The sequence below is a fragment of the Thamnophis sirtalis genome, unplaced genomic scaffold (genome assembly GCF_051295495.1).
Source record: "Thamnophis sirtalis isolate CommonGarterSnake01/CBP01778 unplaced genomic scaffold, rThaSir2_p1.2 scaffold_8, whole genome shotgun sequence".
Taxonomy (NCBI): Eukaryota; Metazoa; Chordata; class Lepidosauria; order Squamata; family Natricidae; genus Thamnophis; species Thamnophis sirtalis.
Window position 1 is genome coordinate 7958112 of NW_028261388.1, and position 13314 is coordinate 7971425.

The window sequence follows — 13314 nt, forward strand, 5'->3', positions numbered from 1 at the left end:
TTAATATTCTCAAGATCTCATGTGACCCAAATTTCACAATATTACACACAATATTTCTTCCATTTTTCTGATGAAAGCTGCTGAAATGCCACCAGTTTTCAGCTGTTTCTACCCCTGGATGCCTATTCATCACAGTTTAACTTTTATTGTCGATCCAGGTTTCTGTCACTTTTGATTTATTGTATTTGCTACTCTGTTGCTATGTTGTGATTTTAATTAGACAAACCTCTATTAGTCCTTGGAAAATGCAGCAGGGTAAAAACAACGTAAATAAAAATAAAGCATTTAAATTAAAACACAGGATAATTTGCAGACACAGTACTTATGGTTGATGGGCATTTACCGTATTTTTCAGAGTATAAGATGCTCCAGAATATAAGACGCACATTAGTTTTTTGGGAGGGAAACAAGAAAAAAAAATCTGCTTCTGCCTCCCAGCATCCATCAGTATTTATCTGGCTAGCGTCCTTGCTGCAAATAGCAAACAGCCTGATCAGCTTCAGCACGTTATCGCAGCTGGTTCACCACAAGCAGCTGATTGGCGGTTGGATCAGCCTCCCGAAATACCACCAATCAGCTGTTCCAGGATGCCGGGATCGCCACAGCCCATTGGGGCCTGCGTGCATCGTGTTTGTGGCCTCCATGCGTCCCATTTTCAGTCTCCGCATGCTCCGTTTTAGACCCGTTCCAAGCTGCAGGGATTGTCCCAACACATCACCGCCATGTTGCGTTTTGGCCTCCGTGCATCACATTCACGGACTCCGCACGCCCCATGTACGGCTTCTGCGGATCGCGTTTTTGGCCCGTTCCAGGAGGCTGATCCCTGCCACCTGCAACTAGATGAAAACACGATGCACGGAGGCCAAAAACAGGGCATGCGGAGGCCAAAAACATGACGCACGGAGGCAGCAATAGGCTGGAATGGGCCACAAACGGGGCATGTGGAGGCCAAAAACATAATGCGCAGAGGCCAAAAACTCCCAGCGGATGGGGACCGGCGGATGAGGGCCAACAGGTGGGAGCCGGTGGGTAGGCGGGGCTTCAGCAACATTCGCTGTATAAGACGCGCAGAAATTTTCACCCACTTTTGGTGGGAGTGGGTTTTATACTCTGAAAAACATGATATGTTATTGACGGCTTATGGGTCATTTCAATTGGTGTTGCTTCTGATAAACTCCATAGATTTTCTACATGACAAGCCTACTATTGACGCCCATGCTAGGTAGTCCTCAAGTTAGAACTTTAACTGGGCCCAAAACATTTGCTGAGTTGTTGAGTGAATTTTGTCCCCAATTTACAACCTTTCCTGCCACAATCACTGCAGTGGTTAAGTTAATAGCACAGTTGTAAAGTGAATCCCTCTTCTCCTTGCTTGTCCGATGGCCACAAATGGTCATCATATGATCCTTGGTGTTTTCTGAGCTTGGTTTTCTTGCAGACGTTTCATTTACCGAACTAGGTAACATCATCAGTGCTCGTAGGGAGTAGGGTTTGCTCTCAGTTTATATTCTAGCACTTGGCCTGTCAGTGTTGGTGGGGATGGTCTTACAGGTTCTTTGGCTGGGCTGTTTATTGTCGGCTTGCTTGGTAGTTCTTCGATTGGGGTGTTGTTTATTTCTCGATTGTTGGTCTGATTTAAAATTTGATCTATGCTCCTCTGGGTGAACCCCTCATCAGAAAGAAAGAAAATTTTATAAAGTTATAATATTGTGTGGGCCTGGAGAGGAGAGGTGAGATAATCAGTAAATAACCTTTAGTTAACTACAATAATAAGAATGTAATGTTAATGGACAATATTTAATGATACATACAGGTGTGTTGGGGGGGGGGGAAGAATGCTTAAATATCTTACTTAACCGAATTAATTTTAGAACATGTCATAAAGGTGTAATGGTATTGGAGATCTATTGAAATTGCAAATGAACACCAGTAGGTGGTTGTGTCTTTTAATATAAATGATTCTAGATAAAAAACATGTTTAAACAATGGTAACTAAATGAGAATTATGGTTCAGGGATAGTAAAATACATAACTTTTCTTTCTTGACTTAAAATGTACAACATACCGGGGCAAACATGGAATGGAGACCCGAGAACCTTCTACTAAGCATTAAACCAGAAAACATGAGCAGTTCAATATGGCATTTGAGCCTACATATAATTGTGGCCGCAAGAATAACTTATGCACAATTTTGGAAATCCACTACCATACCGTCGGAAGATGCTATAATTAAAAAGATCTATGAATGTGCAGAAATGGACAGAATGACGGGTTGGCTGAGGGACAAAGGAGAAACTGGAACGTATGGTATATGTGGGCGACAAGGAGAACAGCAGGGACTTAAAATGGGGAAAGTTAAAAGTGAACATGGGTATTGTAATAGATCCCTGAATTTTGTAATGAGAAGATGTGGCTTAGAGACCTAACAATGAGGAAGGAAAGAAAAAAGTTGGGCTGCGAATGACTGTCACCGCGGGGGGGGAGGGGAGGGGGGGTTGTATGTTTAAAATTGTATTTGTATTTGTATGTTTTACTCTTAAAAAAATGTATAACTAATAAAGATTACTTTTAAAAAAATAAAATAAATAAAATGTACAACATGATTTGAAGTATATGCAAGGACTATGGAAGAAACGCACGGAATATATTTGGAACCAATCGATACGCTTTCAACAAGATGTAACGAAAGATGGTGTTTTTTTTTTTGTTTAACTAAAACAATGAAAAAATTTCTCAAAAAGAAAGAAAAAGGTGCAAGTTACCCGTAATATCTCATTGTAGACAGGATTGAGTGTCTTCTTCTTCACAGATGTCTTTCTTTTGCCCAGTTTATGTTTTTCTGGTAGCAGGTAACTCTTCACATATCTAAAATGGTTTCATGGCCAAATATGAGAAGACAAGAATCAGAATACGATTTCCAGTGAAGCTCAGTACCAACCTAAAAAAACCTTCGGTTAGATTATGTTTCTCTTTAAATGAAAAAAAAAGATCTTTGATTTTGTTACAAGCTTCTTCTAAAAAATTGAAATATGAAATATTTTTTCCTCTACAAATGCCTTTCAGCCCTATTTGGGTTTGCACATTTACTGAATTTTAGAAGCTGACAGCAGAAAAAAGACACAACGGTCCATTGAGTCTACCCTTTGAGTTTTTTTCTTTTTCTTAATTTATTAATTAATTTACTAATTTTAATTACTATTTATTTATTTTATTAGCAGGAGAGTCTGAATTCTAATCCAGCCTTAGGCATGAAAGCCGACTGGGTGACTTTGGGACAATCACCAAGAGACCGTGAGTTCTAGTCCCCCCCTTAGGCCTGAAAGCTGACTGGATGACTTTGAGCCAATCACCAGGAGACAGTGAGTTCTAGTCCTGCCTTAGGATGAAAGCTAACTGGATGACGTTGGGCCAATCACCAGGAGACGGTGAGTTTCAGTCCTGCCTTAGGCATGAAAGCCGACTGGGTGACTTTGGGCCAATCACCAGGAGACAGTGAGTTCTAGTCCCGCCTTAGGATGAAAGCTAACTGGATGATGTTGGGCCAATCACCAGGAGACGGTGAGTTCTAGCCCCCCCACCCTTAGGATGAAAGCTAACTGGATGACGTTGGGCCAATCACCAGGAGAGGGTGAGTTTTAGTCCTGCCTTAGCCAGCTGGGTGACTCTGGGCCAGTTAACCTTCTCTAAGCCCAACACACCTCACAGGGTTGTTGTGGAGAAAATAGGAGGAAGAAGGTACACTAGATATATTTGCCACCTTGAGTTATTCATAAAAGCAATAAAGGTGAGATACAAATACAAACAAACAAATAATGAAAGTAATACAGCACAGTTCTTTTTATTTTTCTTAAAAAAAAAAAACTGTTTCAGATTCTCTCCTCCAACTGCACTTACGGATCTGAACGTTGCCTTTTCACGTCGGCAATTGCCAAATCCTTGCCCTGGGCAATGAAAATATGGAACTCCTTCAACTGTTCCACATAGTCAATGGCAAACTGGAGATTCCCTGTCACATCCACGTTGCCAAAATCTCCACTGTACACGCTCATCACACTGGTGCTCACCTGCAGATGTCCGGAAGGAAGAGGAGAAATGCTTTTTTAACGGGTGAATTGCACCATTAGAGAGACACTGAAGCACGGAAGAAGAAAAAAAACATCTTTGAATGCGATAGAAATGTAGGGAAGAACAACTGAGAAGCCCTTTAAAGATCTTATGCAAAGGGAGAGATATCATCCACACATCCAAGGAAAGCATGCACTTTTTTTTTAGTAAGCAAAAATCATTAAGAGGACTCATGCAAAGAATAATATTATACCTCTCACCCAGCAGAAAATATTTCGTCTGCTCGTATCTTTAAATTCTACTACAATGGTACCTTGGCACTCAACTGCATCAAAGTTGGTACTCAATGCACTTTGATGCAAAAAAATTTGTCAATTCTTTGTTTAGTACTCAATGCACAAGCTAGAATTTGTTAGCATTGGGTGCCTTGTGACTCACTGCATTATTCCAAGGTGGCTCAGTGGTTAAAAGCAGCACTGCAGGCTACTGCTAGATCAGCAGGTCAGCGGTTCAAATCTCACCGGCTCAGGGTTGACTCAGCCTTCCATCCTTCCGAGGTGGGTAAAATGAGGACCCAGATTGTTGGGGGCAATATGCTGACTCTCTGTAAACCGCTTAGAGAGGCCTGAAAGGCCTATGAAGCGGTATATAAGTCTACTGCTATTGCTATTGCTATTGCTATTGCTATTCCTCATGGGAAAAATGTGTCTGGTACTTGGTACTCATCACGTCTCCCGGAACTAATTAACAATGAGTACCGAAGCAGAGGTGGGTTGCTGCCGGTTCAGCCCAGATCGGCTGAACCAGTAGTAGTGGTGGCGGGAGGCTCCACCCACCCACCTGCAGAAGCAATGCGTATGCGTGGAAGCGAGCATGGGAGTGTGGCCAAAACGTTAGTAAAAGAATTAGCAACCCACCTCTGTACCCAAAGGTGGTATTCAGCCAGTTCAGACCGGTTCTGGCGTACCAGCAGCGGAAATTTTGAGTAGTTCGGAGAACCGGCAAATACTACCTCTGGTTGCCGCCACCACCCCCACCTCACCCCTGTTGTTCTCTATCCTATGTTCCCTTGTTATTTGCACGGCAGAGCAGGTGGCCATGCCTTAGCTGATCAAAGAAACAGAGCTCAACAGCACTGACATCGAGGGCGGTCTTTTGAGTGCTGCGCATGCACGGAAAGCACACGTTAGACGTGCATGCGTGCAAAGCGTGCATGTGCATGCAAAATAGGGAAAGATTTGGAAACCCACCACTGGAAGTCCCCCCCCCCTCTCTTAACTGGTTTTGCTTTTGACTTTCCCTTCTATACTCATTATTTGGAGGTTTGTGCCCAGACCTATTGTATAATTATCCATTGGTGTCGTTTAGCATTTTATCTTAGCATTTATAAGAATCTCTCTTATTCTCCAAACAATGCAGGGACCAAGGCAATATAAGACCCGTTTTTATAGATATTTAAGGTCAATTCAATCTCTCCTGAAAATTCAAGGCTATTTTAAAGTTCAAAATGCAAGTGCACTGCTTTATTAGCATGCCTGTGGTGAACTTCATCAAGATTTCCTAAAGAAAGAATTCTACATCAGTACAGAGTTCAAAAAAATTCAACAGCTCTTCATGGCGCAACAGCTACCAGAGACTTTAATATTAATTCATAAATTCAATAGCAATAGCAGTAGACTTATATACCGCTTCATAGGGCTTTCAGCCCTCTCTAAGCGGTTTACAGAGAGTCAGCATATTGCCCCCAACAATCTGGGTCCTCATTTTACCCACCTTGGAAGGATGGAAGGCTGAGTCAACCCTGAGCCGGTGAGATTTGAACCGCTGAACTGCTGATCTAGCAGTAGCCTGCAGTGCTGCATTTAACCACTGCGCCACCTCGGCTCTATTTGGGTTTTCTGGCCAATCACGGCAAACCAGAATGAATTCCCCGGTGACTTTGGCCGTTGGCTTCAATAAACCGTACAAGAATTGAAATTAATTATGATTTGTTTCACAGTTGCTAAGAACAGTGCTGCCAACAAGCACTTTCTGAAGGCACTAAAGAAAGGACCTTCCAAAAATAAAATTGAAAAAATAATTCAGATGAGAAAAGATTTTGGAAAGGGGGGGGAGAGATACCCTCTAACCAAGCTCAGGTTCTGGACATAAACTTTTGGACATCATGCTACAATTTTCTTGGCAACATTACAGAAGTATCTTTTTCTGCTTCCACAATGTTGTTTGAACTTCCCTTCTAGGATTCTGGTGTTGTCCACCATCCTTAATTTTCCAATTCAAACTAAGTTGGCCAAAGTTTCAAACCCAAAGATGTACAAAGTAGTCCTCGACTTACGACCACACAACTGAACCCCAAATTTGTGTTGCTACAAGGCATTTGTTCAATTAATTTTGTTCCCATTTTAAGATTGTTCTCGCCATAGTTGTTGTGAATCGCTGCAGTTGGTAAGTTAGTAACACCGTTGTTAAGTAAATCTGGCTTTCTCGTTGACTTTTCTTATCAGAAGGTCACAAAAGGTGACCACATGGCACTAGGACACTGCAACCATCATAAATATATACCGTGTTTTGGCCCACCAAAGATCCTCAGCCAGTGAATCTGGCAGCAGACTCGGACAGTAAGGAGGTTGAGGAGGAACATGGGCCAGTCCTGGAGACTGGGGAAGGCTCCGATGAGGGCTCTGCATCAGAGGGAGAGATGGGGCCAGTGCCGTCTGACAGTTATCAGCTGCCTTTGAAGTCAGACATCAGTGAGGCAGACGAACAGCTGGAGCCTGTTCCCAGTGCGTGCATGCACAGAGTTGCCAGACGAAAGGAACTGCTAAAGAACAAGGGCCGACTCAGGAATAAAGCCACAGGTGGGCGGTGAATGGCCCCTCCCATAGGGAATAAAGAGGAGCGAAAGGGGAGGGGAGTTTGCAGGAGACAATTAGTTCAATTCATTAGGGTGAAGATCTGTTCCTGACTTCTTGCCAAGTAATGGGAGATATCGGTCTGGCAACTCTCCAAGCCTGATAAAGGTCTGTAGTTGTGAAATCTCTTGAAAGACTGTTATTGGGACTGCTGGGGAGGAATTCGCTTTAAACTAAATAAAAGGGGTTTTATCGGGACGAGGAGTCGGCTTCGTGCTTTTGGGAAGCCTCGGTCAGAACACACCACTTCACAGTGCTTTCCAGCTCTCTCTAAGCGGTTTACAGAGTCAACCTATCGCCCCTCAACAATCTGGGTCCTCATTTTACCGACTTCAGAAGGATGGAAGGCTGAGTCAACCTTGAGCCTGGTGAGAATTGATCTGCCAAACTGCTGGAAGCTGGCAGTCAGCAGAAGTAGCCTGCAGTACTGCATTCTAGCCACTGTGCCACTGCAGCTTCAAGTGGTCATTAAACCTCAAACAATCACTAAATAAACTTTTGTCAAGGACTACCTGTAATAATTAATCAAGATCTTTTATAAGAGCACCAAGCAGAGGAGATATTCAGCCGTTTCTCTCAGGTTTGGGCAAACCGACAGCAGCAGCGGCTGCAGGAGGCTCCGCCCACCCGCCCCGACCTAATGCATGAGCGCCGTGCATGCGCAGATGTGGCACATGCGAGCAAAGAGAGAGAGAGAGAGCGCTCACATTTGTGAACTGGTAGGGAAGGTAAACGAATCCCACCGCTGGCGCCAAGCATTAACTCCCAAAGAAGTCAGGGAAGGCTATTAGTGAAAGCAGCAGGATTAAACTAGAGTTTTGGTTTACATACAGAAGACAAGGATGCCAAGCCCGAAGAGCCGCTAAGATTGGTTAGGGAACTCGGGCTCTTTGTGATTCTCCCATGTCGGTAACTGCTCTCGGATGCTGTATCTGTCTCTCTGTCATCGCTCTACAAGACATTACACAAAGGGAGAGAAAGAAAAGTCTGCACAGATGTTCGAAAAAGTGGTAAGGACAACAAAGAGCTCTGCCAAGATTCCCAAGTCTGGGATCCATCCAGCCATATCTCAGGTTAATGTGGCATGCATCATTTGCATGCAATCATTGGAGCAGCACTTAATGAAAACAACAGAAAGGAAATTTAGTTGGTGCATTCAGGAGATCCGGCATTCCCTCTTCAAACCAATTTTGATCGATTTTTAAAAGGAGGCCTGTTTCACTGGCTAGTGGTGTAGATAAGAGAAATGATGTGCTGTATTTTATTATTATTATTATTATTCTGATTCTTCCTTGAGTTTGTTCTGGGCCATCTGTCCTTAGGACAAAGGAGCCAGTGTTGCAATCCCCAGGTTTTATCAAATCTGATCCTACGAGCAAAGAAAATATATTTCTAATTCCAGAGGTGGTAGAAAAGTCTTGCCTCTAGAAAAGCTAGCCCTCGAGTTTCAACCACAACCGAGACCTGAATTTTGGCTGCTAGGAAGGCGGTTGTTAAGAGAGTCATGCCCAATTTTATTTTTTGCCAGGGTTATTAAGTGGATTGCTGCACTTATGTCATCATTAAGCAAATTGGGTTTAATGCTGTTTTAATTTCAAATGGTCATTAAAGCAATGCTTGTAAGTCAAAGCTTACCTATATCTAAGAATTAATATAGTTGGATTTAATCTACATATTGTGGCTTGCTTGGGAGTCTGTCTTGGTGCATTCTATGAATTGTAGCCACTGACATTTGCAAACCAGAGTTTATGGCAGTGAAGTTTGGGCTTTTTAAGAGGGACTGCTTTATTCCTTGCTTGTGAGTGAATCTGTTCTAACTGTGGGCTCTCTTTCAATGTAATATTTTTATTAGTTATTAGCTGATAACCCGATGTTTTCCGGGTATTTATTTCTAGAGGGAAAATGTGAGACAAAATGTAATTTCTAATGTTGGATTTTCCCCCTTACCAGAAGGAGCTCCCTTGTGGAGTACTGTGAAGCCTTTACCATGGCAACTACACTGCACTGTACAGTAGAAGCCATTTTAAGGCACAACAGGCTGTATCTTAACAGAACACACACTCCAAGGGGTGTTAGGGGTGTCTTACCCCCACAATATTTTTTTCCAGGGAGTAAGTCATCTGTGTACCAAGATTGGTTGAAATTGATCGAGGCTTTCCAGAGTTATGCTGGAACATACACACAGCCATTTTTATATATACGGTGTGTGTGTGTGTGTGTATTATTATTATTATTATGTGGTTAATCTTTGGTGAGATTCACAGCCTTTGGGGCTGGTTGGTAGCGCAACAGCTCGAGTCCTAACCAAGGACCTAACTGTTAAGGTAACATCGGAGGATATAAGCTGTTCCAAGTAGGGTGGTTTTTTGTAGAATCAGAATGTTCAAGTCTGATAAATTTAAAATTTCTAAATAGCGAGGTAGCCCTTTAGGTATTGCTCCCAATTACAATTGGGACAACACATGATTTCTTTTTCCACAGTCGCTCAACCTCAATTTGCAAGTCCCAGTATTTTGTGATTTTTTTCTTGCTGTTTATCTTCAATTCATGCATCACCAGGTATTGCAATGTCTATTATTATTATTGTTGTTGTTGTTATTGTTCATTTGTAAGACTGTCAAAGGCAGTTGTATCCGGAACTGCAAATAAACTTAGTAACCCAATAAATCAGGGGTGTCAAACTCGTGGGCTGCGGGCCAAATGCATCACACGCTGGCCGCCCCCCACTCCCGGTTTAGTAAAGGGGCAAAAAAGTTATGATATGTCACGTGACGATGTTTTGACGCACGTTTGACACCCCTGAAATAAATAATTGAAGAAATAATTGGGTAAGTGATATAATAGGGTGACAATTTGCTAAGCACCCAACTGGATGAAAAGCAATCAGAGGGGGTTGCCTTCCTTTGCAGTCAAATACACATTTTTACAATACAAATTACAGTTTTAGTTTATCTTGTCAAAAAAAAACCCTGGCCTTTAGAGAAAAGAAAATGTGGTCTTAACAGATGATTATTTCAATTTTTGAAAGCAGTTGTTCAACCAAATCTGGTGCATAAAGGCTTATTTATGAACCACTAAGAAAAAGTGCTGCTTTCTTAATAGGATTCTCCAAGGCATCCTTCCATTATTTTCTTTCTTACAATATTCAGACTGATTGCAATAAAAAGGAAAACGGCAAGCTTCATTTCTTTGCCCCTCCTGTTTTCAGAGTGTAGTTGCCATACATTTTACTAAAACAGCACAACCTTAAAGCGAAATCAACATTATGGCTTTTCTTAAAGAGAGATTAAAAACTTGCCTCATCTTGAAGAAATGCTGGGACCGATTTGCTCATCATCTTAATTTTTTCCGGACGCGAAAACTGACTGTCAGAGAAAGAAGGTGCTGTGGAAACTAAAAAGCAGCAATTCACACGGAGAAAGCTAATTAGAGTCTAGTTTTGCTAAAAAGATTGACTCATAAAATGTTCTTGGAAGGAAAAAAAAAACAACCCCAAAAGCATGCTTCAAAAACATGTATCTGAAAGTTACATTTAATATAACCAGCAAAGTTTGCTGTAAGGAAACTCAAAGAACTAATGCAACCCATGATCTACGCAAGTCCTTTCTGTGTTTTCAAATCTCCTCTAAAATAAAGAATTTTTTACTATTTCTCCATTCCTACACCTACAACAATATAGGCCTACAAGAATTCCCCCATGAGGTATAAGCAAAGCTACAGTACATAAGATGGTGCTTAGAGATCATTTATACCAAAACTTACATTTTAAGTAAATCAAGAATTTGTGGCAAGCCTGGTTTATAAATAAATTAACTAATGGGTTCATTCAATTTATCCATTTATTAAATAGTTACCAATATCCCTCTGTGTGGGGGAAAAAAGCCCCTATCGAATTGAATATTATCACAAGATGATCTGAATTTTGTACTCTTCCTTGTCCAGGTTCTACACACTTCTTAAATCAGGATATTTTGGATGTAATGGACCAAACTTAAAAAGATTTTATCAGAAAAATGAGGTTATAGATGATGAAACAAAGAAGGTACAGAGGAAGCTTAAGACCAGGGTTTTCAGGCGTTTATTATTTTAGCAACAGCAATAGCAGTTAGACTTATATACCGCTTCATAGGGCTTTCAGCCCTCTCTAAGCGGTTTACAGAGTCAGCATATCGCCCCCACAGTCTGGGTCCTCATTTCACCCACCTCGGAAGGATGGAAGGCTGAGTCAACCTTGAGCCGGTGAGATTGCCACTGAACTGCAGCCACTGAACTGCAGATAACAGTCAGCTGAAGTGGCCTGCAGTACTGCACCTTAACCACTGCGCCACCTCGCCACCTTAAAACTACATTTTTTAGGACTATTTCCTGCTTCAAAACAGCAGAAAAACAGGATGCTAATCTTCATCATGATACACTGAAGATTAATTTTAAATGAAACTGCATCCCAGTTACAGGTAATCCTTAACATACAACCTCAATTAGGACCAGAATTTTTGTGGCTGAGAAAGGGGGTTAACTGAGTTACACCTGATTTTATGACCCTTTTTGTCACAGTTATTAAGTGAATTGTTGTGTTGCAAATCCATCTTTCCCCATTTACTGGTCAGAAACCACCTGGTCACAAAGATCATGTGGCAGTCACATGATCTTTGGACGCTGCAATCATCGTATATAGATGGCAGCTGCCAAAAGCTCAAATTTTGATCACGTGAGCTTGGAGATGCTACGATCATTAAGGGTTAGCACCAGTTGTAAGTAACCTCTTCTTCAGTGCCATTATAACTTTGAACTGTCACTCAATGAACTGTTATAAGTCAAGGATTACCTATATATTACTTAATTATTTTACGTTTGGAGTAACCAGACACTGCAATATAGAACTGCTCAATGCAATGCTTAACTAATGATTTTATAAATTCCTTCCCATTAGGTGAAGGTAAAGGTTCCCCTCGCACATACAGTATGTGCTAGTCGTTCCCGACTCTAGGGGGTGGTGCTAATCTCCATTTCAAAGCCGAAGAGCCAGCGCTATCCGAAGACGCCTCCGTGGTCATGTGGCCGGCATGACTAAATGCCAAAGGCACACAGAACGCTGCTACCTTCCCATCAAAGGTGGTTCCTATTTTTCTACTTGCATTTTTTATGTGCTTTCGAACTGCTAGGTTGGCAGAAGCTGGGACAAGTAACGGGAATTCCCTCCATTAAGCGGCGCTGGGGATTCGAATCGCCAAACTGCCAATCTGTTTGATCGACATGCTCAGCTTCTTAGCCACTGAACCACTGTGTCCCTTTTTCCTTTCTATTATACAAACGAAAAAAGAAAGGAGAAGAAAGGGAAATGGTATTTTTTTCTTTTTTTTTTCTTTTCTTAAACTGAATATTCATCATCCATTCAGGCAGATGAAGAGTGGGAGGAGAAAAAAAAATACTAACGCTTAGCAATGTTGCGACTATTCAGTGGGCATCCAGTTTTCTACAAACGAAAATTGTGCTGTATATCCATCAAGAACATTAAAAAAAAATCTTCCCTGATCCTTCTCTGGAATCAAGGCTATATTAAGCTCTCCCAAAATACCAAACCACATTTGCAAATGAGCAATAAATCCTTCACAATCAGATTATTGCTTTCTTCTGCATTACTATCTCATTCTCATGCTTTCTACCCTATGGTTTCCTTCTGTTTGCTGGGTGTTAACTTCAGATGGCAAATGGAAGCATGCCTTGCTTTAAACAGACAACGGCTCTCCGCAATGCAAAATTAGTTCTTGTTTTATAAGATGCAAACAATTAGCGGAACAAGAACTTACGAATGTATTAGTGGTTTAGTTATACGCATAACGTAAAATAATGAGTAGTCACAAAACGTTTTATTTTCAGGAAGGGTCTTATTACACACTTCCTTCTGGGTTGTCATTGGGCTCAGATAATCTGATAAAAAAAGTGAGACCACAAATAACATACTGTTATTATACTTAACGAGAAGGCTCTCATTATAATGGTGCTGCAATTAACCAACAGGATCTATTTATCTAATGACGGATAATAATTTGGATGGGTTTTGAAAGCAGACTGGAAAACATTTAGAGTGGGCAGAGGATAAGTAATCCTAAATAGTATAAATAATAACTACATTAAATATAAATAAATAATAAGTACTATTTAAATATAAATAAATAATAACTGTAATCATGTTGCTTGTATTTTTACTATTTATATTGTTCTTTTCATTTCCTGGTATGATTTGATTGCTTATTAGTAACCTATGACTATCACTAAGTGCTGTATCTTATGATTCTTGGTGAATATTTTTTTTTATTTTTTTCTTCTTTTTTCCTTT

General features: G+C 41.1%; 1 protein-coding gene across 3 annotated transcripts in view; it reads right to left on the reverse strand.

Moving 5' to 3' along the window:
* Positions 1-13314, reverse strand: part of SYTL2 (synaptotagmin like 2) — a 92342-nt gene that overhangs the window by 11815 nt on the left and 67213 nt on the right. For all 3 annotated transcript variants that reach the window (XM_087721027.1, XM_087721026.1, XM_087721028.1), the window contains exons 11-14: positions 10276-10370; positions 7809-7928; positions 3895-4064; positions 2763-2865 (exon numbers count right to left, since the gene is read on the reverse strand). In XM_087721027.1, coding sequence (XP_087577153.1) covers positions 2763-2865; positions 3895-4064; positions 7809-7928; positions 10276-10370 — 488 coding nt within the window. The remainder of the gene's footprint in view (positions 1-2762; positions 2866-3894; positions 4065-7808; positions 7929-10275; positions 10371-13314) is intronic.